This window comes from Haliotis cracherodii, unplaced genomic scaffold (genome assembly GCF_022045235.1).
Source record: "Haliotis cracherodii isolate W230 unplaced genomic scaffold, xgHalCrac1.p SCAF_16, whole genome shotgun sequence".
In the NCBI taxonomy this organism is placed as follows: Eukaryota; Metazoa; Mollusca; class Gastropoda; order Lepetellida; family Haliotidae; genus Haliotis; species Haliotis cracherodii.
The window spans coordinates 8,693-36,345 of record NW_027266271.1 but is presented as its reverse complement, the minus strand read 5'-3'; the positions used below and the strand labels follow the sequence as shown (position 1 = coordinate 36,345).

General features: G+C 40.1%; 1 protein-coding gene across 1 annotated transcript; it reads right to left on the bottom strand.

The window, feature by feature from the left end:
- Window positions 1–1,603: 1,603 nt before the first annotated feature.
- LOC139463323 (monocarboxylate transporter 13-like) lies at window positions 1,604–27,163 on the bottom strand. Its single transcript, XM_071244575.1, has 7 exons — window positions 27,043–27,163; window positions 18,232–18,376; window positions 17,433–17,648; window positions 16,830–16,973; window positions 13,880–14,674; window positions 3,949–3,999; window positions 1,604–3,096 (listed from the first exon to the last, which is right to left on the bottom strand). The coding sequence occupies exons 3-7, from the start codon at window positions 17,623–17,625 to the stop codon at window positions 2,891–2,893; spliced, it is 1,389 nt and encodes a 462-aa protein (XP_071100676.1). The 5' UTR covers window positions 17,626–17,648; window positions 18,232–18,376; window positions 27,043–27,163; the 3' UTR covers window positions 1,604–2,890.
- Between the last annotated feature and the right edge of the window lie 490 nt (window positions 27,164–27,653).

Here is a 27,653-nt window from a genome sequence, read left to right as displayed (position 1 = left end):
GACGAATGGCAATACGTCACATAAGCCTTTCGGACATCTTACAATGCGACAGCACAACAATGCGACAAATGGCAAGAATGTCGCGTTGTCGCATAGTTGCAATGTCGCGCCTTGGCTAATTTTGATACTTTTTGCTTGTTTAAGCAAGGGCGACAATGCGACTACGCGACAATGTATTCCACATACAACCGCAACATATTATAACATTTTTGGGGGTAGACGAGCATATTGTAAAGAGACAGCCAACATTTGACATATTTCAAAACAGCGAGCGACTGAATAGAACATCTGTTCTATGTCATTGAAATCCAAATTTCAGCCCCGTATAAAAGTATTGGTGTTGCGTCCCTTGGGCCCGATTATGTTGCTAGGTCTGTCAGCACCATACCGGTGCTCGTGGGTTTCATCGAAGTGGTAAACGTCTGAGGCCTGCATCACTTCGGGCTTTCCTCCCACATTAAGCTGACACGCCGTGATATAACTGGAATACTGTTAAAAGCGGAGTTAAACCCTATTCACTCACTCACTCACTCACTCACTAAATGCCCAATAAATGTACAGTTACCGATTTGATAATGAGTTCCAATTCACAATATGAAAGTTCAAATTTGAACACATTTCCAAAAGAGATTTTTCAAAGCTATTTAGTAATTTATCACATGAATATCTTTCCATCTCAAATTGTGTAAAAAAACTCTACTTAGTAAACATTATTTTCAACATGGTGAATAACATCGTTCTCCAAATAGTCCCGCGTCACACCGGTTCTACTGTTATGTACAATGGGCCCGTGAAGATCCGGGGTAGAATAGATCTTCAGCAACCCATTCTTGCATTTTTGCAGAAAAAAGTTGATTATGCTTGTCGTAAGAGGCAACTAACGGGATCGGGTGGTCAGACTCGCTCATAATGTCGTCCACTGGATTGTCTGGTCCAGACACGATTATTTACAGCTGGATTTATTGATATAGCTGGAATATTGTTGAGTGTGGTGTTAAACAACAAACAAATAATCAAACAAATCCAAGTACAATGATAGAAACAGCTGGGTACTCTTCCGGTTTGCTCAATACAAGATACAGCAAAATCTCTATCCCATTTTGTCTATCTTTGTTGTCACACTAGGACGATTTCTCCGGTTGCATATATGTAAACACACATTTTTTACATTAAGGGTTGTAACACTGGGTGCTAAGGAGAGATGGATAACAATAGCTTGCCTATTTCTTTTAAAAACCTCTTAACTTATCAAAACAAAATATCAAATATATATTTTAATTTCTTGCTAAGTTTGGAGTTCCTCTCATTATTGTTCAATATTTTCCATAACTGGCTTGATCACTAACTTCTCGTGGGATTGAGATAACAATAGTTTGACTATGAACACATTTAACTATTTTCATTCTACAAAGGATTAATAACTTATGAAAACGCATCGAGTTCCCCTTTCATCTACTGGGTGTTGAGAGGAAATATATAAATAACCACATGTTTCAAAGCAACCCACAGGTTTGTCAACAGGGTAAAGTACTAATAACATGCGAAATACTTTGGATTAGTTCACAATAAATGTAAGGGGTGCATTTTTCATAGTGTAGGCAACGTGCACTAAACCCAGCTTTACAGTAAGCGATCGGGACTGAAGGCGAATAGAAATGGAACGCCCGATTTTCGGTTCGTTATCACTCGATCGACCTTTGTGATGTTTGAAAAAACAAAGCAGTGAAGCATATAAGGATGTTATTGTCGATTTATTTAGAGCAATAGGTGTTAGGTGCGATTACAAGCCCTCGTTAGAGTTTAAAATGGTGAACGGAAACAGACGAAATATATGATCATATTATGAATCGATGCACATGACATTTGGTCATATATGTATTCATTAAAAACTTAATGTAAAAATATTTATGCTGCATTATATTATTTTTTAAAATTATTATTATTATTATTATTATTATTTACAATATGTACTCACCGACAAGTACACAACCATGCTAGAATAAGGAAATATATATGGCTATGTACTGTGACTTGTTGGTGAGTGGGGACTATTCTTTTACATACATACATACATACATACATACATACATACATACATACATACTACCGCCTCCGTGGTCTAGTGATAGAGCGTCCGCATGGAGAGCGGAAGGTGCGGGGTTCGATCCCTGGCCGCGTCATACCAAAAGACGATTAAAGATGGTACTTGTTGTTACCCTATCTGGCGCTCGGCATTAAGGGGCTAAAACAAGGACTGGTCGGCTCGGAGTCAGTATGCTGTGTCTGAGTGGGGTATTCATGCTAAACTGCGGCATGGCTTCTCAGTGGGCGAGCACCATAAATCGGCATCATTCCGGACTAGTACAAGCAGCCACACACACACAAACGTGCAATAATCTTGGACGTGACGTTGAACCCAATTTCACCTCACCTCACCTCATCTCACATACATACATACATACATACATACATACATCAAAGGTCAAGTAGGGACTAATTTATAAACAAATATGGCGTCGCCCTGGTCATTCGGCGATCGAGCCAGAAATAACCATCGGGAATCACTGACATGGATTCCTGGGCGATTAACATTTGATTTGGGAGGGGAATGATTTGATCCCAGGATAAATGTATTCAAGACTGTGTAATTTCTTGGATCAGGTCACTCTAGAGGGATTCTATCCTAATGCAGTGAAATTTAAGAGGAGTGATTAAATCCTGTCACACCGACAGTTGGATTCTAACTCTTCACGAAGCACTTTGTCAAATATCCGAACTAGTCGGATACCTGTAACACAGTGGAATGAACAGATGTCTAAATTGTTACTGTAAATGTATTCATGATCTCTGATTGCAGTGTAATAACATTGTAGTGTCAACAGCACACAGGTCACACAACAGGGAGTGACTGCTCATGTTGGGCGTCTGATGCTGAAAACATCCATGGATCTGTTTCGGCAGACTCTGACATTCTTATCTGTTCAATTGGGTCGATCCTCAAGAGAGTGTCTTGTGCTGGGATGGCATCCTTCACATCATTATTCGTTACGATTTCTGACAGAAACCCACAGCAACTTGCTGCCAGGAGAAGACACGCTGAAACACATCACAGGAAATTATCTGAACGATTGATCGAGCCACCCATGTATTACAAGTTTCATTCACACAATGATAATACACTGATGACAACTTTGGCAATTCTGATAGTTATGGGTTTTTTTATGAGAAGTGCACCTTTGAAGAGGCATGTAGTTATCCGTGAAAGAAATATTAGTAAACTGACTATGATAAGACCTTCGTCTCTTAACTGTCTAGAAATTCTGAGCAACTCCTCTTAACTGTCTAGAAATTCAGAACTCCCTTTTCTTTACTGCCTAGAATTCAGAACTCCCTTTTCTTTAAGGCCCAGAATTCAGAACTCCCTTTTCTTTAAGGCCCAGAATTCATAGCTTCCTTTTCCTTACTGTCTTGAATTCATAGCTCCATGTCTTAACTGTCTATAAAATCATAGCTCCATGTCTTAACGGTCTAGGAAAACAGAACTCCCTTTTCTTAACTGTCTAGAAATACTAACAGCTCCCTGGCTTAACTGTCGAGAAATTCACATCTTCCTGTATAAACTGTCTAAAAAGTCAAAACTCCATTTTCTTAACTGTCCATAAATTCAGAGCTCTCTGTCTTAGATTAGACCAACATCCCCTTCTCTTAAGTGCAAAAGCACTCTTAAGTGTACATGTTCTTCCAGCAATCCACTGAGCCTCGAGAACGACGTACCCATTGAAGCCTGGCATCATATTAAATGAAGTCCTGATATCTTCACGACATAATGGTAGCAGTGAGTTTGATACAACGTCGCTTTTACCCCCACGATTGCAATAATAGAGCCAGTCTAGCAATATAGATTGTAATGATTACCATAACAATGGTGACTTAATCACTTCCACTCACCTGTGAACACAAACAAAGCGTAGTAAGAATTTGTCCGATACCGAATGTATGCTGAAAGAAGAGGAAGACATTCCTACTGTAATCAAGATTATCTGTACATGAATAGGAGTATGTGGCCTGAATATTATTATAAAGTAAGCGATCAATTATACTTTAGTTTCTCCATTTTTTCCATATAAGACATGTTGCTGACTTGCGCTAAGTCCACGAGCATCAAATATCTGTTTTCGCATGCCTTTAAAACTATGTCGTATGCTGCTGAAATTATATACTCACACGCAAAAGAAACGCAAGTGGTTTCAAGCAAAAAGGTAACAAACACGGAACCATAAATTGATACGAGTTGTAGCATGTAGTGAAGCCTGATGGTGTTATCAATATTTTTGGTTGCATTTTGGAAGCCCCGAGTAAAAACGCAACATAAAAAACGAATCGCCAAAACGCACCATTTCAATGAATATGTTGGTATCATGCACCCATTTCTCGCGAAATCGAAAATGCACGAATCGTCACGATCTGTAATGGGTATAAAACTGTGGCCGATTCTTGGACCTACCACTCCTTGGTCAACAATGCCACGCCTAACTCAAATTCAGAGAAACCAGGCTATCGGACGTTTGAAAGCTGGAGAGTCTGTCCAACATGTTGCCCGTCATTTCAACGTTAACACAACCACAATTTATAGTCTCCTGCATCGATACAATGCTATACAGACCACAGATGACCTTCCTCGGAGCGGTCGTCCTAGGGTCACCACACCTCGACAAGATCGTCAGATTACCCGTCAACACCAGCGACATCCGTTCCTAACTGCAAGTGAAAGTGCACGACAGACCATAGGAACACATAACCGACACATTAGCCGGGATACTGTGATCCGACGTCTCAGTTCCAACAACCTGAGATGTCGCTGACCAGCACGTTGTCCTGTTCTCTAACCACGGCATGGACAAGCACGACTGCAGTGGGCACAGGGTCATCGCAATTAGCGTCATCGTGAGTGGAGGCGTGTCATCTTCTCTGAAGAAAGTCGCTTTGAAGAAAGTCGCTTGTGTGTCTCCCATGCAGACGGAAGAGTCAGAATTTGGCGGCGCCGAGGTGATCGTTTCGCTGACAGAAACGTTGTGGAAAGGGATCCATTGGGTGGACCTGGTGTCATGATATGGGCAGGGATTGGACTTAATGCGAGATTTGGACCCATGTGCTTTCTGAATGTTGGTCAAGGTCGGGGGCACGGCGTCACTGCTCAGCAGTATATCGACCAAGTGATCAGACCCCACGTTGTTCCATCTTTTGCACAGCATCAACAACACATTTTCCAGCAGGACAACGCTCGTCCCCATGATGCCAGAGCTACCATGGTCTATCTGCAACAACCCAGCATCCATGTCCTACCGTAGCCAGCCCTCAGCCCTGATCTGAACCCCACTGAGCACTTGTGGGATGAGGTTCAAAGGCGTCTGCACAATGTGCGCCCAGTCCCTACAACTGCCGATGAACTACGCACAGCTGCTTTGGAGGATCCCTAGGGCCTTCACAAATCGTCTGATCCACTCATTGTACAGATGTGTGGCAGTGATCAATGCTAATGGTGGTCACACCAGGTACTGACAGACGTTTTGGGTGTTGACCCGAAACTGTGTAAGCCCTTAACATTTGAAAAAATGAATTATGTCATCGGCCTTTTAATCCATTAAACTGTCTTCAGTCAAATTTTTGTCAATCTTGCCCTATTAGTATTTCTTGTCTTTACTGTTGAAAATAAATAACATGTATACTGCATACTCGATTTGCGTTTCTTTTGCGTGTGAGTATATATATATAAGCGGGAAAATGTGACTGTGCTTCATTTAAAGTGATGTAAATGTTCTATTATAAATAAATAATAACATAACATGTGGTCATTCGTCTGATCAATGTTTGATAATGAAAACAAAACCTACACCTGGTGAAGGGAGACAGAGCGACAGTCCTGAAGGAAGAGTGGTTTAACAGCTCAATAAACAATGTGAGTTGCGGGTGTGACCACCGTTTGCATTAATACAGACGAGGCAGCGGTCGCGAATTATAAACACCACATGATTCAAAATGTCAAAGATTGGTCCAACTAAGCTAGCGATGCCGGCTGGTTCTGGTCCTGTTGAAGGTGTCACTCTATCTAATCCCAGACATGTTCTGTGACACTGCCGGTGTCCCGGTATAAACTCTCCCCCGTACAAATTCTCCTCCCGGAGATTTTATACCGGTACAGATTCTCCCCCGGAGAATCTGTTCTGAAATAAAATCTCCCCCGGGCGGATATGTTTCGCGCCCCCCTCATTATAAAGTCTCCCCCCTGATTATTCGGTTTGTTGCAATGTCTTTAAGTACTATATTTTTTAAATAGTTATCTTTAATGTAAGGAGGTTTACTTTAAAAAATAGATTATGAAATATGGTCATAATCAATTGATATTTCAGCATATTTTGTTTGGTAACTGTACCTTCCATCCTAAAATATTTATAAGACATAATCATACCAAACAAATTTGAATGAAATGACTTAATGTAACAAATACATGTACGGTTACTGTTGTAACAGAATTCAGAAATCTTTTTAATCCTCGCAAACATTCGGTTTTAACCTTAACTACGTAAAAACTGTCAATATATATACGCGCGCCTCCAGCTCAGGCTGTCCATTATACTCTGATTTTAGATCTAAAATGTATTCATTAATACAGGCTACGATATGAAAATGATAATAATTCAGTATCAGGGGCCATTTAAACTTGCAAAATGATTGACATACCCCTTTATAGAGCGAGGATTTGGCTGTTTTCCCACCCGATTGACTGATATTACAACATTCACATGGTTTAGAACGGTACAAATTACATGCAAATTACACTAATACGCGATATTTCATAAGAAAACATCATATCTCCGTTAAAACATAAAACCAATATTTATGAGTCTACATATTGATATAAGACTTTATCACTGTATCCAATTCCAAAATTTTAGATATAAACTTTCGGACAGTTCATTTCAAAATTCTTCAACCTTTAATACATCACAGGATTTGTAGCTAAACGACGGGAATCTACAGTCTTGACTGTGTGTTTTCTTTGATGAGAATGTTTCTCACCGACCTTAGCGTGTAGGGGTGTGATATCCTGGGCTGGAAATGACAGTGTTTTGACATTAATTAACGTGTTGGACATCCCAAATTAACCTTTACTAATTCATGTCCAAGATATCTGCAACGAAGCTAACTTAAACGAAATAGAAAATAATGATCCAGAAACCTATTGTAGAAACCTAACAGACTATATAATAAACGCAGCCAAAACCTCCATCCCCTTCAGAAAATCTAAGACAGGCTAGGCAAACCGACCGTACCATGGTGGAATGAGGAAATAGAACAGACTAGACGAAAACGTAAATCAGCCTTCAATAAAGCAAAACGCGACTACAAACATCTAAACATAGCCCACGAACTAAACCACCAGGTTAAAAAACTAGTCCAACTAGCCAAAAGTAGAGACTGGAAATAATTCTGCAAAGGTATAAATAACCGTACAGATGCCAGAACGGTCTGGCGCAAAATCCACGCCATTAGAGGCTTAAAACGACATAAAAAAAACATTAACAACTCAACCAACCCCGCCCAAAAAGCAAATAATCTCGCCAACCACTTTTCAGCCGTTAGAAGTAACACCAACTTCAGCCAAAAATAAACTTAAAACAAAAAACAAACCCACAAAAGAACCAAACAATAACAATCTAGAAATAAACCAACCCTTCACAATGGAGGAGCTCCTCTACGTAATCCAAAAAAGGAAAAAGGACACAGCCCCAGGATTTGACCTAACTTCTTACCAAATAATTAAAAATCTCCCGCTAAAACTACTCCAGGCACTACTCAAACTATACAATCTCATCTACCTAAACGAACAGGTTCCTACTCCCTGGAAACAGGCCCTAGTCATACCAAACCCTAATCCTAATAAACCAGCTAATCAAGCTAACTCATATAGACCGATATCCCTAACTTCAAACTTATGCAAAGTAATGGAATCAATGGCTAAAAATAGATTACAACATTACCTGACCCAAAATAACATCAACTATTGAACTGCAAGGCAAGTATTTATAAAACGACCGGGGGAGGAAATATTCTGGGGGGGGGGGGGGGGAGAGAGGGGGGGGGGGAGGGGGGAGAGATTTTATTTCGTAGGGTGGGGGAGAGTTTATTTCGAGAGGGGCGGAACTGTACCGGTATAAATTCGCCGGGGGGAGATTTTATTCTGGGGGCGAATATATTTCGTGACACCGGCCATGACAGTACAGCAATGTTATGCTGCCTCAAAACATCTGTTCCAATATGTGCAACGTATGTAAAGCTGTTGCAACGTGAAGTTACGTTCCTGTATTTGCACAAAGATAGAACATGATCTCTAACAATGTCGTCCCATTCAAACTGCCATTAACAAGGAAGTGTTGTGCTGTCCCATGAGTAGTGATGCCAACCCACACCATTACACGTCCATCAACAATCTGACATAACAGAACTTTATCCACTCAAGGCTACATAGCATAGCGCAATAAGGTAGTTATCAGAGATCAATATACAGGTATATCGGGGCAGATTACATATTACTTAAACATTGATTATTTGACAGCAAAAACTAGAAAGTGTATTTTCACTTTAAAATAAATTTATCATATTGAACACAGAAGGCCTCTTTATATAATATGATGGCAATGATTTCTTTGTTATATCTAAAAGGTATTCGCAAACAAATATATAGTGATACTCATCCCAAAATATCATTAGTCTGGCATAAGAAACGTTTTCTCTCGAACAGAGGTATATGGTGTCATCGACTAAGATCAGCTGGTAGTCGGTTGTTTGAAAGTCTGAATTGTACGAAAATCAAGTATTATGTCATGGCCAGACTTTGTAAATAAAATTCATTTTCAATAGAATGTACCCTTAGATGAGGAGTCTATGTCAGATCTCCCGATTTGAATAAATTGGTTTTCAAGACAATTTTGTATTTTCAATTTCAAGAAATTTGTTTTTTCTATTGCATGAGATGAGCAAATGTAGTTATTACATGTCTGGAAGAGAATATTTTTAATACAATTGAACCACTTATTTTCTGGTTTATCATTAATATTTTTCACAAAATAACTTTGTAGAACTACATTGTTGGTTTTCCATTAAAAAGATTTGCCTAGTAGGTGATAATTTTAGAGTACACATCAATATATAAGCGTTTTCTTCCACTTTCACCATGCGATATATACTTGGGTGTGCTTTTCTTTACTGGAAGTGGGGCGGTCGGGTAGCCTAGTGGTTAAAGTGTTCGCTCGTCACGCCGAAGACCCGGGTTCAATTCCCGACATGGGTACAATGTGTGAAGTCCATGTGGTGTCCCCCGCCGTGATATTACTGGAAAATTGCTAAAAGCTGCGTAAAACCATACTCACTATCACTATTACCATAATGTTGAGTAACGCAACACCTGTAGACCTTTGCACGACCATCACAGCTGTCCAGAAGTGAACAGTATACTGTCCAAGTCTTGTCTCCTGAACCTCATATGCTGTCTACAGCAAGCTAGGCGTTCCTGACGGTGACGTGATCGCTGGACGTCAGGTCGGATGTTGTGCTCAACCCATTGTGTACGGTTCTACCACTAATTGAGCTCAACCCAGGAGCTGCTTATGTGGCAGTTTGGTATCGATTCCGTACCAACCGAATATGGTTGTCTAGTTGAATATGGTTGTTTAGTTGAATATGGTTGTCTAGTTGAATATGGTTGTCTAGTTGAATGTGGTCGTCTAGTTGAATATGGTTGTCTAGTTGCTGTAGATAACGTCCCAAAGAGATGATAATGTGTTTCGATAAACATTAAATTGTCTGGCAACTTCGCTCCATTGTCTGGCTCCATTCCTGTTTGCGGCTTACCCATGGCGCTTAGGCGCTGATTTTCAACAAACCGTGGTATTGCGTAAGCGATATTTACGGTGAAGCAAAGGTGATTTTATGAGCACCCGATAGCTAAATAATAATTGTATCCTGTTCACATTAAAACACCTATGTGAGTATCATGTTCCCAACAAACACGCAATTGAACGTCGCACATGAACATCCACGTGCAAGTTGTGAATCACGAAGTCAAGGAGATGTCATGAGTATGTGTTGAAAGATGCATTATTTAATGTCAGAATAAATATTATTATGTGAAGCTCGGTTACTGTTTTCCCTAATGTAAGTTACCAATAAATTACTGCCATTCACTCGCGACAGTCGCGGTAAGGGCTCGCCTAAGTTTATGCATTCAGCGAGTGACTAATTTTCGACGGTGATATAAAAATAACATATGTCCACTTCCAAAGGGTGGGTGTTACCTCAGGGATGTTGCGATCATATAGTCACGGTCTTAGCTCGCGACTTAACGCAAATAGATGGATGATAACGATAACAAACCTTCCAAGTCACGAACAAAACTGAAAACATGCTAGAAACACGAATCTGTTACCTCTGTACAAACTGTTTTCAGCTGATCGGTGAACTTTCTAACACTGAACATTTCCGCAATGTTACATATAATTTTCGAATTATTTATATTAAGCTGATAATCAATAATCTGTGCAGTGTAATATGATCAAAATAATAGGAGACTGACTATCAGTTTTGACTGATGGCTACCTTCAATGGGTGACTAGCTGTCAGTATTGACTGATGGCTACCTTCAAAGGGGTGCCTAGCTGTCAGTTTTGACTGATGGCTACCTTCAATGAGTGACTAGCTGTCAGTATTGACTGATGGCTACCTTCAATGAGTGACTAGCTGTCAGTATTGACGGATGACTACCTTCAATGAGTGAATAGATATCAGTTTTGACTGATGGCTACCTTCAATGGGTGACTAGCTGTCAGTATTGACTGATGGCTACCTTCAATGGGTGACTAGCTGTCAGTATTGACTGATGGCTACTTTCAATGGGTGACTAGCTGTCAGTATTGACTGATGGCTACCTTCAATGGGTGACTAGCTGTCACTATTAACTGATAGCTACCTTCAATGAGTGACTAGCTGTCAGTTTTGACTGATGGCTACCTTCAATGAGTGACTAGATATCAGTATTGACTGATGACTACCTTCAATGGGTGACTAGCTGTCACTATTAACTGATGGCTACCATTAATGAGTGACTAGCTGTCAGTAATGACTGATGGCTACCTTCAATGGGTGACTTGCTGTCAGTTTTGACTGATAGCTACCTTCAATGGGTGACTAGCTGTCAGTATTGACTGATGGCTACCATTAATGAGTGACTAGTTATCAATATTGACTTATGGCTACCGTCAATGGGTGACTAGCTGTCAGTATTGACTGATGGCTACATCAATGGTTGACTAGATATCAGTATTGACAATCACCCCTTGGAATGTAGGATTGGCTGGCCGTGGGACAAAAGAGATCAACATGCCGGCGCACCACGGGAACGTTTTTACCGTTGCCTGTAACACTTTTCGGAAAATGATTCAACAGGAAAATGGGATCTTTTAGATTTCCCTTACCCTTTCATACCACCCTTTGTGGTTTTTCCTTGCCTCCGTATGTTGTTAACCTGTACGTTTCAAGCAGTGACATAATCATCAGTGATGAGTTTCTACGCTAACAATCTTCCTGACAGACTTTCGAACCATGGCCACATGGACATCTTCAGAAACAGTTTCACCACGTTTCTCCAAAAACTTACGAGCTGCTGTATTCTGTAGTTACGGATGATGACTGGTCTTAAGGAGTGAGTCATGGAAAATCGGTGATGACGTCTGGGTTAAGAGGAAATATACCCGATCGTCGGAAAGCTGATAAGTTGTGTGGCATATTATATACTGAACCGCAAAAGAAACGTCACCCCAAGTAACCTTGCATGAAAGGTTGTCATTTAAATATCTGGGTAATTTTTGTCAAAGTTTCTAAAATTTGACATTACCTTGTCCGGAAAAATGAAATTTGATGATAAATAAAAAGCAGATGACAATAAAACCGATCGCCCAAACGCACCATGGCAACGACAACGGTGAGTTCCGTGCAAATTGAAATGCACATACGTTCCCCCATTTCTTGCCCTCTAAAAGCCACCCAGATCGGATAAGATTCATTCGTTATTGAATTGCTACCACATGCCAAGATTAACAAGAAATCAGCGACACCAAGCCCTTGGACGATTGCAAGCTGGACAAACCGCCCGGCAAGTAGCCAATACATTTCAAATCCACGTAAGGACCATATACAGGCTCCAGCAACGGTGCCAGACGACCAACACTACAGATGACCGACCAGGTATTGGTGAGCTAGAGCCAGTTTAACGTAATCTCATGACTATCGTTGAATCGCATAGTCATTTTCACATAAAAAAATTCCCTCTGTAGTGGTGGTATAGGTATATAAATCCGACTCCAGTGGAGTTGCGGCAGAACCATCATTACCTATACTACTACATTGTTTTCTTTGTTGTCAAATTGTGCTTACCTTCCGGATTTCCATGTTTGATACAAAGTTGCTTACATCTCTTGTGTCCTCCGACGATGCACGTGTTCTCAAAGTATATCGCGATAAAATCGGACGTCGAAAATAGGTTACGTAAGGGTTGAAGAATAGTTACATTCTGAATAACTTTTACGAAGGATTCAAGCAAATTATAAAAAAGACACAGAAACAAGAGCGGTCCTTAATGTAGCAGTAGAGATACATTTTAAGCAAAATTCTAAGACAAAGTTATTTTTAAAGAGACACGTGTACATTATATTGCTGCGGAACTTTAAAGTATGGCTGCTCCTGAATATAGCCAAATTCCATACAGAATACACTATGTCAGACATTCGAAACACAATTTATCTTTCCTTCAGTAAAACCCAAACCTAGAAGAATATAACATTTTCTTAAACACAGGATGTAAGACATGTATTTTCTTCCTCAGTACATCATCATTATGATGACACGTTTGACTGCACACATACACATGGTATATCTGTTACATTATCTCAAGTACATGACTGAAGCTTTAATGTTAAACCTTTTACAGGCAAACATTTCAATACTTTCCAATATCTTCACACTCCCACACTCCAAATCAAATCAGATTTTGTTATTTTAGTATAGGATATTTTGAAGTTTAACTTATGAGGGAAGTGGTTAGCTTGTAGGAAGACAAAATTACACCAAAACACATTTAGCGTATATAGCAGCATTTCTTTAGATTGTATGCCGAAACCATGATAATGATCTAGTAAATATAATGCCAAGGGGTAAACTTTTTTTACTAAACTCTCTAATTCAGCCATACGAAGATATAAACAAACTAGAATGTATTTAAGTTGGTTACCTTAATACTGCTATTGATTTTTTTATTTGAAAGTCCACAGCACAATTTTTAAACACAAGTTTGGTTTTGTTATGTGTCGTATCACAATTTCTTAAGGTTGTTGGGGACAAAAGCTCCATGGCGTTCGAGGTATTGCCACAGTGGAAACCACTTCAATAGGTTTCTGTAAGACGCCATTGATCTAAAATGCCTAATTGTTTCAATATGTTTCAAAAGTGCACCCATATTCTATCTCCTGTGTCATTAATATATTCAGGAAAAAATTCGGCGTAATCATTAAAGTCCACTAACACCTCCTTACGTCGCCGGATCTGACATATGTCCACGTGCATGGGTCACTGGCCTTGCACCACGTAATGCCTCTGCCTACAAAACCTGTTCGACATGGTCAATCAACGGTTAGTCGTTGCGTCGGCTACAGCCGCTGCCTCAAAAACGACTTCGTTTACAATTAAGAATCGCCGTTCGACTTCCTGCCGGTGTGTAAGTGACGTATTGAAGTGGTTTCCGCTGTAACAATACTTATGAGTGTTTTATTACCTGCAATCGGGGGGCCAATCAGGTTCCCAATACCAGTATTTAGAAACATGAATCCGAATCCATACGCTAGATGTTGCAGACCAACTTTCTGGAGAGTAGTAGGACCCAAGACGACATAGATACAGGTGAGGTATGTACCGATACAAAAGGAATATATGTATCTCCCCGCCTCTGAACCGGCTAGTAATGGCAGGAGTAATGTTAGAATGCCGGAAATTCCACAATTACTTGACAACAGAAGCATTGTGCCGATGTTGGGGTCGTTTGTCATAACACCGGCCAAAACACGCGATAAAAGACCTCCACATCCAATAATAGACGCTGCCATGGCTGATTCCTGGTGTGTGGATCCTCTAAGGTTGAAGTAATCAGGGATGAACGTACTTATCACAAGGAATGACGTATTGAATAAACACACTCCAGTCATGAACAATAAAAATGGGCCATTTGTCCATATTGGCTTCATCTGTGCAATGGCATCAGTCATCCTCTCCGCACAGGGAACAGATACCTGTGAAGGTGTTTCTTCCGCACTTCTATTATGCCTCCCTTTTTCAAAGGAAGAAGGTCGTAGAAGAAGACCACATATACAAGTATGAAATGAGACGGCTCCCATCATTAACTGTGCTCCATGTATACCATACCAGTCAATAAAGGCCTGGACTAGACGAGGATGAATCAACATTCCCACTCCAACTCCGGCTGTCGTCAACCCACAGGCTATGCTGCTATCCTCTCGAAACCAGTAGCCAATGTTTACATTTGTGGTAGCAAAGGAGGTCCCACGGCCGATGCCTGCATACATAGTAAGAAATATTAGTGAATACTCATGTTGACCCTATAGAGGTGTATTTTCTAAAGAACCATTATCTTAATAGCATTAGCCTACTCACTTGCATAGTTTTCACACTGAATTTTCATGTCCAAAATACAGTTCTTTCTGACAGTAGGCTTAGTTCGGGCATTCTATTCAAGGTTCCGATGTAGGCATATTACTTTTACATGAATACCTAATTACTCCCAACAAACGCTGTTTCACTTTTTTTCTATTGTAAGCCGATGACACTGTCTTATTAGCCAAACCTAGCTTAAATCTCCATCGAGCAATAACAACTTTTGAAGATTATTCTAAAACTTGAGGGAATGTTATCTAATAAGAGGGAAAACATCTAGTCTTTAATAACATCCCCCTACAATATGCTGATGAATGAAAATATCGTGGTATAATTTTGGATAAAAAAATCTCCCATAAGGTATGTATTTCAAATCTTTGTCAATAGGCCACTAAAGCATAAATATTTTGAAAAGCCGCATGTGAAACTTCTCTATACAATGCAAATTATATATTTTGGATGTAATGGTGAACCCATCTTGTTATGTGAGTGTGAATTCTGGGGGATTGTTACTTCAAAACAAATTGAAAATGTCCACGTATGTTTTATGAGAAGAACATGCCTGTGAAGAAAAGTACTCCTTTGATTATGCTTTGTTGCGAATTAGGCGGGGTTGACGTAAAATTCCGTATGTTAACGTATTCATCTACATATATATACCCGACTTCCTTGGCATTGGAAATAAATAATAATTTTGATTTCTCTGAAAACAATAGGCATCACTAATAACTAGACTAATATGTTTGTAAACCTTTTCGGAGAAATAATGAAAGGTTTGACACAAGAAAAAGAACTACTGTAAATTGAACTTATTGCATTGAGTGAGAAAATATGTATTTTTGGAATATTGACACTGGCATTATTTGCAACCTTGTAACTGTCCTTATCATCATGGTTATACCTTGGCTTCAAAGTGCAAAAACACGGTGTGTGGGTGAGTACGTATCTTGGTTAAATTCAAATTTCAAAATGATATATGCAGAAAAGACATTTTCAAAATGGCTGCAATGGCAGCCATGTAGACATCGTATCGGAAATCGCCTAGCGTTCCGAGACACGATAGCTGGAATCATACTGTAAGGTTAACCAACCAATCAGATTCGAGTATACTCTAATTTTAGTTTGACTGACAATTCCAACAGAAAGTCAAACTCTCGGCAACATTTTCGTAGAATCAATAAACATCTGGAAACTGGCATCGAGTTACCACTTGTAAGTTAGATGACTCAGTAATGATTATGGTGTGTTGTTAGTGTTTTTTATTGTTTCAATTTTGGAACGTTTATTCCACTATTCACACACGCAACGTCCCGTGGAACGTAATCAACACAGCCGGGGGAAAAGCAGTTTGACTGTTGTGTTCGTCAGTTTTGAGGTGTTGGGGTTAGGTGTTGATTATATCGTATCCATATGCTATATTCAGTGTAAACTTAGGTGTTGGTGATTGTAATATAGGAAAATGTATCATAAATAATGTCCATGCGTGTGCGTAGTGTCCAAAATACAAAAAGTCTCTGTTTGATCTGGGTGACTGGGGTTGATATAGGGTATGAAAGGAAAACTGCCAATTTCTTACCACCCAGACTGATATGGTTCGTCCATTTGAAATGCACTGGCAAACCATATCGACCCGGCAAGGGTGTCACATGGGTCTGGTTATCACAACCCTATGTTGGCTCTATAACCCATGCAAAATGCCTCCTATCATTGATAGGTAAATGCAAACGTTGATTAACATTAAAGGGTTAAAACACAGCGGTGCCCATTTTCCGATATTTACATAGTGCAAACATGTATTTAATTAGTCAGTCGAGGCATTTGATCGTTGTGAACCATAACCTTTGATTCGTTCATATTTCGATCACGAGAACATCGTTCTTGTTTCCGCTTGTTTTTATCTTGCATTGAGACCGTTCGTCGGGCTTTCCCCTTTCATATATTCAAACAAAACCTTGAGTCGTGTTTCAACATCAAATGGTTTGTGGCACGCCTAAAGGACGCAACTCTGCATCCCAAATGCACTACAGTGTCTCCTGGCCTACAACATATCAACTCACCTATAAGAAGACCATAGGCGATGAAGAGAATCCGCACATCGGATGACAAGCTTCCAAGAATAAAGCCTACAAATGTGAATATCCCTGCGATGACGACTGCAGCTCGACAACTGGTCAACGTAATGAGAAGGCTACTCACTGGTCCTGAAAATATAGGGTACACCTTGTAACGCTACCAGGATCGTCCTGAACGTCATTGTATATGCCCAGATTATATGTAAGATAAACTTTGAAAGATAGACGCAGTTTGAGTCATTAGCAAGTGTGTATGAAATGAATAGAACTCTACTTACATACGGGATATCAATATCAAGGCTGATATTAAATGCATAGATGTATGATCGAATGTTATAAAAAAAATAAGTAACTTTTTATAGGGTACTGCGACGACTCTTTCCCTTTAGCGCTTATATTAACTCGCCCACTTACATTAAGTTTACATAGAACATATATAAGTAAGGATAGCGAGGATCGATGCTCATGATATCAATCACTAGATTGTCTGATTATTTAGAGATATTAGAGACCGCTGGAATATTGCTGAGTGCCGCCTTAGACAACAAACAAACACACCAATCTGATTGGTGTTAAATGGACTCGTACCACCAACAGCGTGCATCGTGTTGGAAAAAGCCATCAGCCAGGACAGCGTGGTGACGTCATAAAGGCCGGTGTCCTTGAAGGCCACGAGAAACACGCCGTTAGAATACATCGTGGAGGAGCAAAACAACAGTGTGGAGAAGGAAGCCGCGACGATCATATGACGCCAAGTATCCGGGCGTGTGTTTTCGTCCATTTTCGTCAAGACGGGACCAATGTCTACAAAAGTAATCTTCTTTCAATACTTTCTTTTCTATGCATGTACCATACTCAAACTCTCTATTTCCGTTGTATTTCAGGAAGCAATCATTATATGCGAGATCTATTGATATTTTGCACATAACATTTTAGCAGATCTTCAAACTAGTAAGAATACCGTTGTCTCACATCTTATGATATTATACGACCCCTATCGGAAAACATTTGGATAAACATTTTGCTCATGTATATTATTGTAACCCACTGTCTTCCCACTGAACCACCGGGGCAGGTGATGAAAGGGTGTTCAATCTTACATGGCACTGAGTTCAGTTGTCTCCACGCTGCACGAGATCTGCCTCTCGCGCTGTGTCATAAGATTCGTTTTATATAGGGACTACTGTATCGTTTCAATATGAGGTCTCTCGATGTTTGTTCTATTCTTTCTGGTATTTCGTGCATTCAGACGGTTCTTCGGGCTTTCCCCCTTCATATATTCAAACAAAACCTTGAGTCGTCAAATGGTTTGTGGCACGCCTAAAGGACGCAACTCTGCATCCCAAATGCACTACAGTGTCTCCTGGCCTACAACATATCAACTCACCTATAAGAAGACCATAGGCGATGAAGAGAATCCGCACATCGGATGACAAGCTTCCAAGAATAAATCCTTCAAATGTGAATATCCCCGCGATGACGACTGCAACTCGACAACTGGTCAACGTGATTGGAAGGCAACTCACTGGTCACTGAAAATATAGGGTACACATAGTAATGCTACCAGGATCGTCCTAAATTTAATTTTATATGCCCAGATTATATTTAAGATAAGCTTTGAAAGATAGACGCAGTTTGAGTCATAAGTAAGTGTGTGTGAAATGAGAGAGTGAGTTGGGTTTAACGCCGCTTTTAACATTATTCCAGTTATATCACGGCGTGACAGTTTAATGTGGGAGGAAGCCCGAAGTGATGCAGGTCTCAGACGTTTACCAGTTCAGTGAAACCCACGAGCACGGGTATGGTGCTGACAAACCTAGAAACACAATCGGGGCGAACCGGGATGTGTATGAAAAGAATAGAACTCTACTTACATACGGGATATCAATATCAAGGCTGATATAAAATGCATAGAAGTATGGGCTGATCTGGGGGTCTCGGTTTTATATGAGGTGTGGTATGAAAATTGCCATATGATTATCATATACCAAAACATTAAATTGTTTCTATTTGCAGGTGAATGCAATTACATTCCCACCTTGTTTGGAACACATTGTCACAAGGAAGCCAGGCCAGCAGAAGACGCACTAAAGGAAGTAACTCCAATTTCTTACCACCCGGGCTGGTTGCTGTGAACTACGACCTTTCATTCGTCGATAGTTCGATCACGAGAACACCGTTCTTGTTTCCGTTTGAAATATAAGGAGAATGCAGCTGGACATGGCGCTGATGTTGAACTATCATTTGGTAGTCAAGGAAGAACGTGGCATGACGCTATACAGTCAGCCTATTTTCAATCTACATTCAAAATGCAAATATCGAGTCACAGCAAGCCATAATAAGTGCTGTTGGAGTTTAGCGTTTTGGTATGTTGCTGAGATGGTCCCCGGTAGTGTTCAGCTTTCGGGCTCATGTGCATAATCTTTACTCTAAATACTTACACAGTGCATATTTGGCGTCAACTTATCTTTACGATACACTACAAGGCTAAGTCATTGACCTGGCACATTTGCAAATAGACAAGACCAAGCATGTACACTTATGTGTCCCACAGAGATCCGACTACAACCATCATCATGCAGACCCTGTAGCCATACAGACACGGCCTCAGAGGCACCTACAAGATGGACACCATGTACAATATATCTGGTTTAAATATATTTTTATTTCAACTGAAAATTGAGATCGGTAAAAAAGACAGCGTTTATTGGAATACCTATTCCTATATAGAAATCGGATAACAAAGATAGTCAAGGTGTATACATAATATTTGCACAAAAAATACCTTGGTGGTCAGTTATCAAGCATGATCAGCAGTATCCGGTTTTGATAGTGAGAATGATGGGGTTATACGTAATATTAAGTACTACAGAATGTACACAAGATACACATATATTATATGTGAGGGTTTGGTGTATTATTTAAGTTTAAATCTACCAGAATTTGTGATGAAAGTACGGACAAATACAAGAATTTCTTGATTTGCTTCAGATGATAGGCCTTCACATCCGTAACGTACTTTCTTAATATCATATTATTATATGTAATATAATGATTTGCTTCTAATTGGATCATTATTGCAACAAAGAAGTAGTAGTTTAGCGGGTCTTTATAGTGGTGACCTCGGGAACAATCTGGGCTGTCAGTTATGAATCTGTCGAATGTATGTCCGTTTAGGTCACAATAGCCGAGTCCGAGGCGGCAGTGAATAATTTGACAGAATCTGGTTCCAAAATCTGTAGGTAAAGAACTGTTTGTTATTGTTCTTGCATGATAATATATCTCGAAAATTTGAGTATGAGCCAGTAGATGTAATTTCTTCTGATAGATTATTCCATAACTTTGTAGAGTTACGTATAAAGGAGCCTGCGTAGTGTTCTGTCTTACATCTTATTGTTTGGAGGTCTGAGGAGGCTGTGATCACTGCGAGCGTTAACCTGGTCTGGGACTAGGTTGCAGAAATAAGCAGGTGCCAAATTATTTGCCATTTTGTAGATAAAGATTATATATATCTCATTGGGTCATATAAACGTGTATGTAAGTAAATGGACTTTTGCCTGGATGTCTCAAATGGGACATAATAAAAGAGCAGTCAGGTATGTTTGACCAAAGCCAGTATATTATTTACTAAATGTGTCTTCCCAAAACGTCTTTATGTATGGGCGCAGTAAACATGTATTCCAAATTGCATTGTCACTCAAGCTGGATCTTTGAAGTTCACCGTGCAGAGAATCGGTGTAATGTCGCCAGGCCAAGCCAGACACATAGATACAGCTAACAGCTAGGGCCCAGACAATAGTAAGTTGTCGGGTTACCGAGGTGTCACACCTTAAAGCTACACTCGTAGCTTCAAACATCTGAACGTTTGTTATTTGTTACTAAGTCCCCAAAGTGCACAATATTGGTACAGAAATAACTGCATTGTCTTGGACTTTATATTCAGATAAGGAATGGTCTAAGGTCCAGGCACCAACACAATATATGTATATTGTATTTCATTTAGAAATCATACAGAGAAATAGTATTCATCACTTCAGAGTTTTGATGTAAGAATAGGATTATTGCTGCTTTCTGGGTCCTAGCACCCATGATATATCCCCTTTAGTCAAGCTCGTCAAAAAAAGGGGGAAAACACCAATTGTACTAAAAGGGTAAAAATACTCCCAAATACCGTTTGAGGCCTTGTTTTCAAATATCTTAATGCGCAATATTTCCTTAGATCTTTTTATGGTATTTATCCTTATTACTAATCGGTACCGAGAAGCACTACCAAGCTAGACTCTTGAATTCAAAGATCCATCTGAGAAATATTTGTTGAAGCTGTACAGAATAAGAAGCCTTGTAGTGAAATTGCCCGCAACAAATATCGTTTTTTTTCAGCTTCGCTCATCCTGAGCTGATCATAGATAGATATTCTTTATTTCCTCCATAATATAAAGATTACAGCATATGTATGTGTATAGTTATTACAACACAAGAGCTAAATTAATGGTAGTGGAAATCAACAGTAGCAGGTTATAGTAATTCAATTTGTTATAACAGGGGGTCTCTTTAGTGGAGGTTGATTTGACATGACACAAACGCACGTTTAACAATATCATTAGCAACTGTGCCACACTGACATTCTTTAGACTGTATAGAGGATGGTCCTATGCATGCAAGCCTAGCAATGTCAGCCAAGTTATCCGTGTGTAGTGTAGCAAGTTTCCAGAACCTCGGTGCACTACCGGATCTGATAACGATGTATCTAGACAGTGCTAATCTGGTTTGAAGTTCCCTTTCTACTGCTAATGTATCGTGGTGGCGTACACTTTGCTTAACTAATGAGGTCCAAGATTTCTTCTGAACAAAACGAGAATTAATACAAAGTTGTCTATTTCATCGCCTAGTTTATGTTTTGTGACAATCTGTAACATGTCCCATATACGAACAGCAGCAGTTGGGTTAGGACCACCAAAGTCCAAGCCAAGGTTCTGATTAATATTAATCAATTTTGAGTTTCTCACAAGCTAGGGTTGACGCTCAAGGATAATCTTCCTGTACAGATAACTACTCCTGCATATATAACAGAATCCTTTACTGGGAGCTTGATTTCACCTAAATATAAGTTTAAGGGCGGCGTAAGTTTTATTGCACATTTAAATGATAATACAGCACTTTACTTACTTACCTGTATATTAACTGCCATCTGTAAAGGCCCCATTACACAGGGCTGCGACCTTTGTGCCACCTTTGAGCGATCAAAAACTGGCCAGGACGCTCAATGGTCGCCTAAACCCAGAAAATCATGTTTCTATGTAACTGCTCCAGCAGTTGTTCATCAGTAACTGCTCGAGTTGTTCAGCGTCTGCAACCACACTGAAACACTGCAGGTACTAGCCCTCTATGTATAGGCAGGCTGAGGAGGCACTACAGGAAGCTCAAAGGAGGCAGAAAAGAGGCCAAAGCATTGCTATGGTGTCTTAAGGGTTGCCGTGGTCGCCAAATGGTGGCACGGCGGTCGCCATAGTCATCGTTCAATGCACGCTGTTGGTCGTCCAAAGAAGGCACAACGTAGGCAGAAGCATCGCCCAGATTTACGGGACAATATTTCAGCAGAACGCATCTTTTACCTGGCGACCATTGGGCGACCAGTGTGCCTTCATTCTGCAAAAATGGGAATGCTTGTGCCTCCCTTCTGCCTCCTTTGAGCCACCTTTGAGCAACCAACCTCGTCTGTTTTGAACATTCACGGGGACCATGGCGTCCATTGCGATGTCTGAACCTCCCTAGTACCACCTTGGATCGACCTAGGCAACCATTCTGCCTCCTTATAGCCTACATCGACGACCTGGCAAATTTTAACGTCGCACACGGGAGGCACAAAGGTCGCCATCCTGTGTAAAGGCTCCATTAGCATACGTTTCAGTGATATGTAGTAGTTTCTGCAAGTCCGTGGGGCTACTCCTTAATAAAGTTGTATCATCTGCAAGGAGTATACCGGGACATTGTCCCCATGTAAGATTAAGTCGATGGACATAGTCCATCAGTTGATACAGTAAATCATAAATAAAGAGCGTGACTCGGCCAGCATAACTAACACATGATTCCACTGAGTTGTATGATAAACACAGGATTATCCATAGTCTTCCAGAAATTCCAAATTTATACAACTTGTAGAAAAGGCCGTCAAGCCATCGTTTTTTTCCAGCTTGGCTCATCCTGACCTGATAATAAATGATTAGGTACTTCTTTGCAACATACGTTTCCCATAGCGTAACTATTCTCCCACACAAATTGGATGCATTTGACATAAAATACATAGCGTATACAATTACATGCCATGGATATATTGTTGATACAGGTTTATTGACATACAGACACAAGAGCCGCCAGTCAGTCTGTGATTTTGCTTTGAACATGTCATCAATGTTTTCAAACAGTTTCGATGCTCTAAAAGAGCCCACAAATGGTTTCTGGAGGGTGTGAGAAGTGCAGATTCGCTCGGTGGTTCAGTCTCAAATTCGTTATCGGAGTCGGGTGGGGGTGCGGGTGGGGGTGGGGGGGGTGGGGGGGGGGTTGTTCCGTATGGTTCACTGTTTCACTTTTTTTTATACTGTTGTCTTCTGTGGGTCGCTCAACTGTGATGTCGCCATGGGACGTATATTAAGTACAAGGTGACCGTACCTAATCCAGTTCATGTATTGCCTTCAATTGTTGATTGCCGCTTTCAACAGCCGCGAGCGGATATTTTGAGAGACTGATTGGTCGCACGTGAGAAGCTCAGAGATTAACAGTTCGCTTAAAACATAACCGTTGTCCAACAACAACTAACAACAACCTTTGTTCACTCTAGGGGACCACCAGCGGTGGTACATTAGCAATACAATTCATGTCAATTATATATATAACATGACACAGCAAGATGACAAGTTCATAAACACAATGATTAAGTTAATTCTTTTTGGATAAACTGTAACGTTGTTGAGAATATTTTTCGGATAAACATTGAACTCTACAGATGATACAAATAGTTTTACAAATATGTTATGCTTTAACAGTAAATAACCTAGTAGGCTATCATTTCACATTTTTGAATGTATTGTTAATTTTCTCGGACAAGTATAATCTAGCAATTGGTAAAGTAGAATAAACACAATGGATCTATCTTCCACTAAAATGACTATTCAGGAATACGATGAACTTCGATAATTTCTTGATAACAGATATGCGTTTGGTGTTCAATACTTTAGGAAACTTAAAGATATTTGGGCTATCGTCATACTATTTATCAATCGAGATGCCTCGTTTATTGAACAGCGATTGACAACGGAACAGGTAGTGAAATTCGTCCCCAAGTGCACTTGTATCACACAGTGTGCATAAGCGATCTTCACGAGGTGTACCTGTCCATCTACCCATCTCTATTGGTATTTATGCTTACATGTACAGAAAGAAAGTAAAGTTGGAGCAATATTTCGAGGCAGCAGTAAGTAATATTCAAATGATGGGTGGTCTTTAAGGTACTTGTAGTAATTCCCTTTTGAAGAGCTGACCTCACCACTTCACCATGACTGGATAAACCGAAGGCGGAGGGTATTGTCAAGTTGAAATAAAAAGTACGGTTTGTAATAATCTTTAGGGCAATGAAACATGTACGTAAGACCACAATTATCAAATATACTTTTGATATGATTAAGCCAAAATGGGTATTTATCATAAACTTTAGCATAAAAGACGCGATGTTATTTTCATGTTGTGAAGGATGACCCCGCTTGCACCAATACCTTACCATTCTTTTAGCAATTTTAATACTGAGCGGTTCGCGCCCGAGTTCGCCATATACCATGAAGTTAGGCGTGGACCGTCTTATACCTGCATCTATTTATACAAATTTTAGATGTACCCTTTCGATTATTTCGGTGTTAAGAAATCCCCATATTTCAGAACCATAGAGTAAAATAGGGACAACAATTGTATCAAACGTTTCGTGGTAAATGTAAATGACCGAAACTAACTTTGTCTTTACACCTGTCAGCTGGACCTGACCCAAAGATGACTACTTTAGTTTTTTTCCATATTTACATTTAGTTTCCAGTCGTTACATTACTTATTAAATGTATTGAGTGTGTTCTGTAGCTGTTGTCTTCCTTTTTCACATGTTTATAACAGTTGCACAATATGAGGCATATGTAACTTATTTTCCTGTGAAACCCCCGTGAAAATCAAATGGTTGCTACCTTCTACTCTCGGCACAGAATAGCAAAATAGCAAAGTCTGGGCTGTACAGTTAAATCAACCACCCTACAGCCCAGACTTAGCCCCCAGTGACTATTTCCTGTTCCGGCAAATGAAATCTGCCCTACGTGGAAGCCGCTTCCAGGATGACGAGGACATAAAGGCTGCCGCAGAGGCGTGGTTAGAGGGCCAACCTGCGGATTTCTATAAAAGTGGTATTAAAAGCTTGAAGGACAAATGGAATAAGTGTATTGAGGTGAATTAAGATTATACTGAAAAAAAAAGTGCAAAAGATATTCTGCGACTTATATTGAAGTTGCAGAACTTATTGAACGCCCCTCGTATGTTCATATACCATATGGTATTCAACTATGTACATGTGTTTGTAAAGAAACGTGTACTTACCAGTCAAGTACACTGTTTTCATCATCACCTATTTTCATCATCAACGCGTTGTTCACAATACACTTTAGATCCCAGACACCGAGCGATCACGTGTATTGGCAGTGCAATTCGTGATGTGCATAGAACAAGAACTGACAAGCATCATAACGCATGTTGTACTCCTCTATATACATCCCAGAGCTGTACAGTGAAACACCGGTTCAGCAGCGGTTGCACAGCAGTCAGTGTTGTTGTAAATTTCTGTATTTATAAATTGCTTCTACGGGTATAAGATGGGGATTACAATCCTCCTCTGTTTATTTCGCCCTGGTTTTTATTTTCCAGATCCCTGCTATTGAGGGTGTAACAATTCCCCATATAAACATATGACCTAGATATGATGTAACCTGTTTTCAAATAGCATGCTCCTCTGTTTGCATGTCCTTGTTAATAATTGTTAGTGTACAGCCTCCCCCCAAAAAACCAAAAACCAAAACAACAACAAAAAACAAAAGCAAACCCAAAACAAAACAAAAAAAAACAAAACAAAACAACAAACACACATAGCCCTTCCGTATCCCCTCATCCGTTCATCGTCTATTGTCAGTCGCTTCGAGGAGCGTAGACATGGACGGTTAATCCGACAACACAGTACACATTAGCAGATAGCTGAAATATCTATAGTCCCAAATAGTGACATACAGCATGGCTGATATTTAACGATGGCGTGATACGTTAACCCAATTTACAGTTCATCCTGTTACGAATGGGGATATTAATCCTTTTGTACAGTGATCTACAGCAATATATAAATTTAAAACATAAGAAAATAACGAGAGATTTAACTGATGAATATAAGCATGTTGTGTTGAGCACCACTGGTCATAGTGTCAACTCTTCGCAGTATTTGGGGACGAACCACAAACCCGATATATTGATGCACAAACCGGGCCGTCCAGTAACCAACAATACTATGTAGGCAGACACAGACACAGACACAGACACCCGCACAGACGGTCCGTAATGGTTTGACAGTTGAACAGCAGCCTCTATTTTTCAATGATCCCGTCTGTCAGTAACACATATGGCGATTCTCGGCCACTCGTTAAAACGCTGTCAGATACAAATGAGTCCAAATAAAAGAGATTGTACTTAAGATAAAAAAACCTTGACCCATTCCATCTGCTTAGTGTCATGGTACGCACAGTCACTGCGTCTGTCCTACCAAGGCAGTGACCTGTGACCATCAAGACCTGGATGTGCTTCATGCATGTAGTTGTATACCCGCCTCGATTTGATAACTTCATACATAAACCACTCAGCTTTCGCAAGAAAACGTTGAAGACATAAAAAGGGCTTTGCTTACCTTACCACATGGGAGCGTCTTGGGATACAGAGTTATACAGAGTCCTGGCCCAGCCGCTTGCACAACCAGAATTCATATTCATGTCAGGTATCAAATGTATTATGTAGGTTGCATGCAGTACTCAATAGGTTAGTGGCAGTGTGCATGTTATCTGTACTATCGACATTTCTATGTTAAACGAAAGGAGCTGTTCTTGTACCTAAAAGGTGAAAAAAATTAAGCTGACGGTACCTGTAATGTGTGTTCTACCAGCGTGTTCTATTTGTTGTATGGCTTTTGGGGAAGATCTATATAAAGCCTCCGACGCAGAGTATATTCCATACGACCAACACCACGTGGTGCAGGCTTGATGTGTTATGGTTATACTTTGTCAACTCCCCTGGCGTGAGAGCTGCTGGTGAGCCTCCGGTGACGCGTGACCGATAGTCCTCGCTGTATGTGCTATAAATAGATGTCAGTGTCAGAGGACAAAGCCAAGCGTTGCATTCCCCATAGACTTGCACAAGTCAGAAAATGATCATTAGTTTAAATCTTATAATTCCTAGATTGTATAAACAAATAATAAAGACAGTTGTCCCCAAGACTGGTGTTCTGTACTGTCCGCTACTGTCTGTCTCTAGACTTGCCTTTAGAAGAATAGACTATTATTCATCCATGGACTTATCATTCAGTACAGACCTGGAGTAAGACTACAACACTGGGTACATACACTGGGCTGAGGGGGCTGAGGGGAAGATATTGGACACAAAATTAGCTTCGGTAACCGTATCTCTGCTACCTATAAACGATTTTGACTTGTCGCAACACAGATGCATAGACTCTTCCATGAATGAAGCTTTCCT

Excerpts from the sequence above, each read along its gene's own strand:
- LOC139463323 (XM_071244575.1), bottom strand. The coding sequence starts at position 17,625 with ATGGACGAAAACACACGCCCGGATACTTGGCGTCATATGATCGTCGCG. Across the intron at positions 4,000-13,879 it reads GATTGGCCCCCCGATTGCAG|CATACATTCGGTATCGGACA; the intron begins GTAATAAAACAC and ends CTCTTCTTTCAG. Across the intron at positions 3,097-3,948 it reads CGCTTTGTTTGTGTTCACAG|CGTGTCTTCTCCTGGCAGCA; the intron begins GTGAGTGGAAGT and ends GATGTGTTTCAG.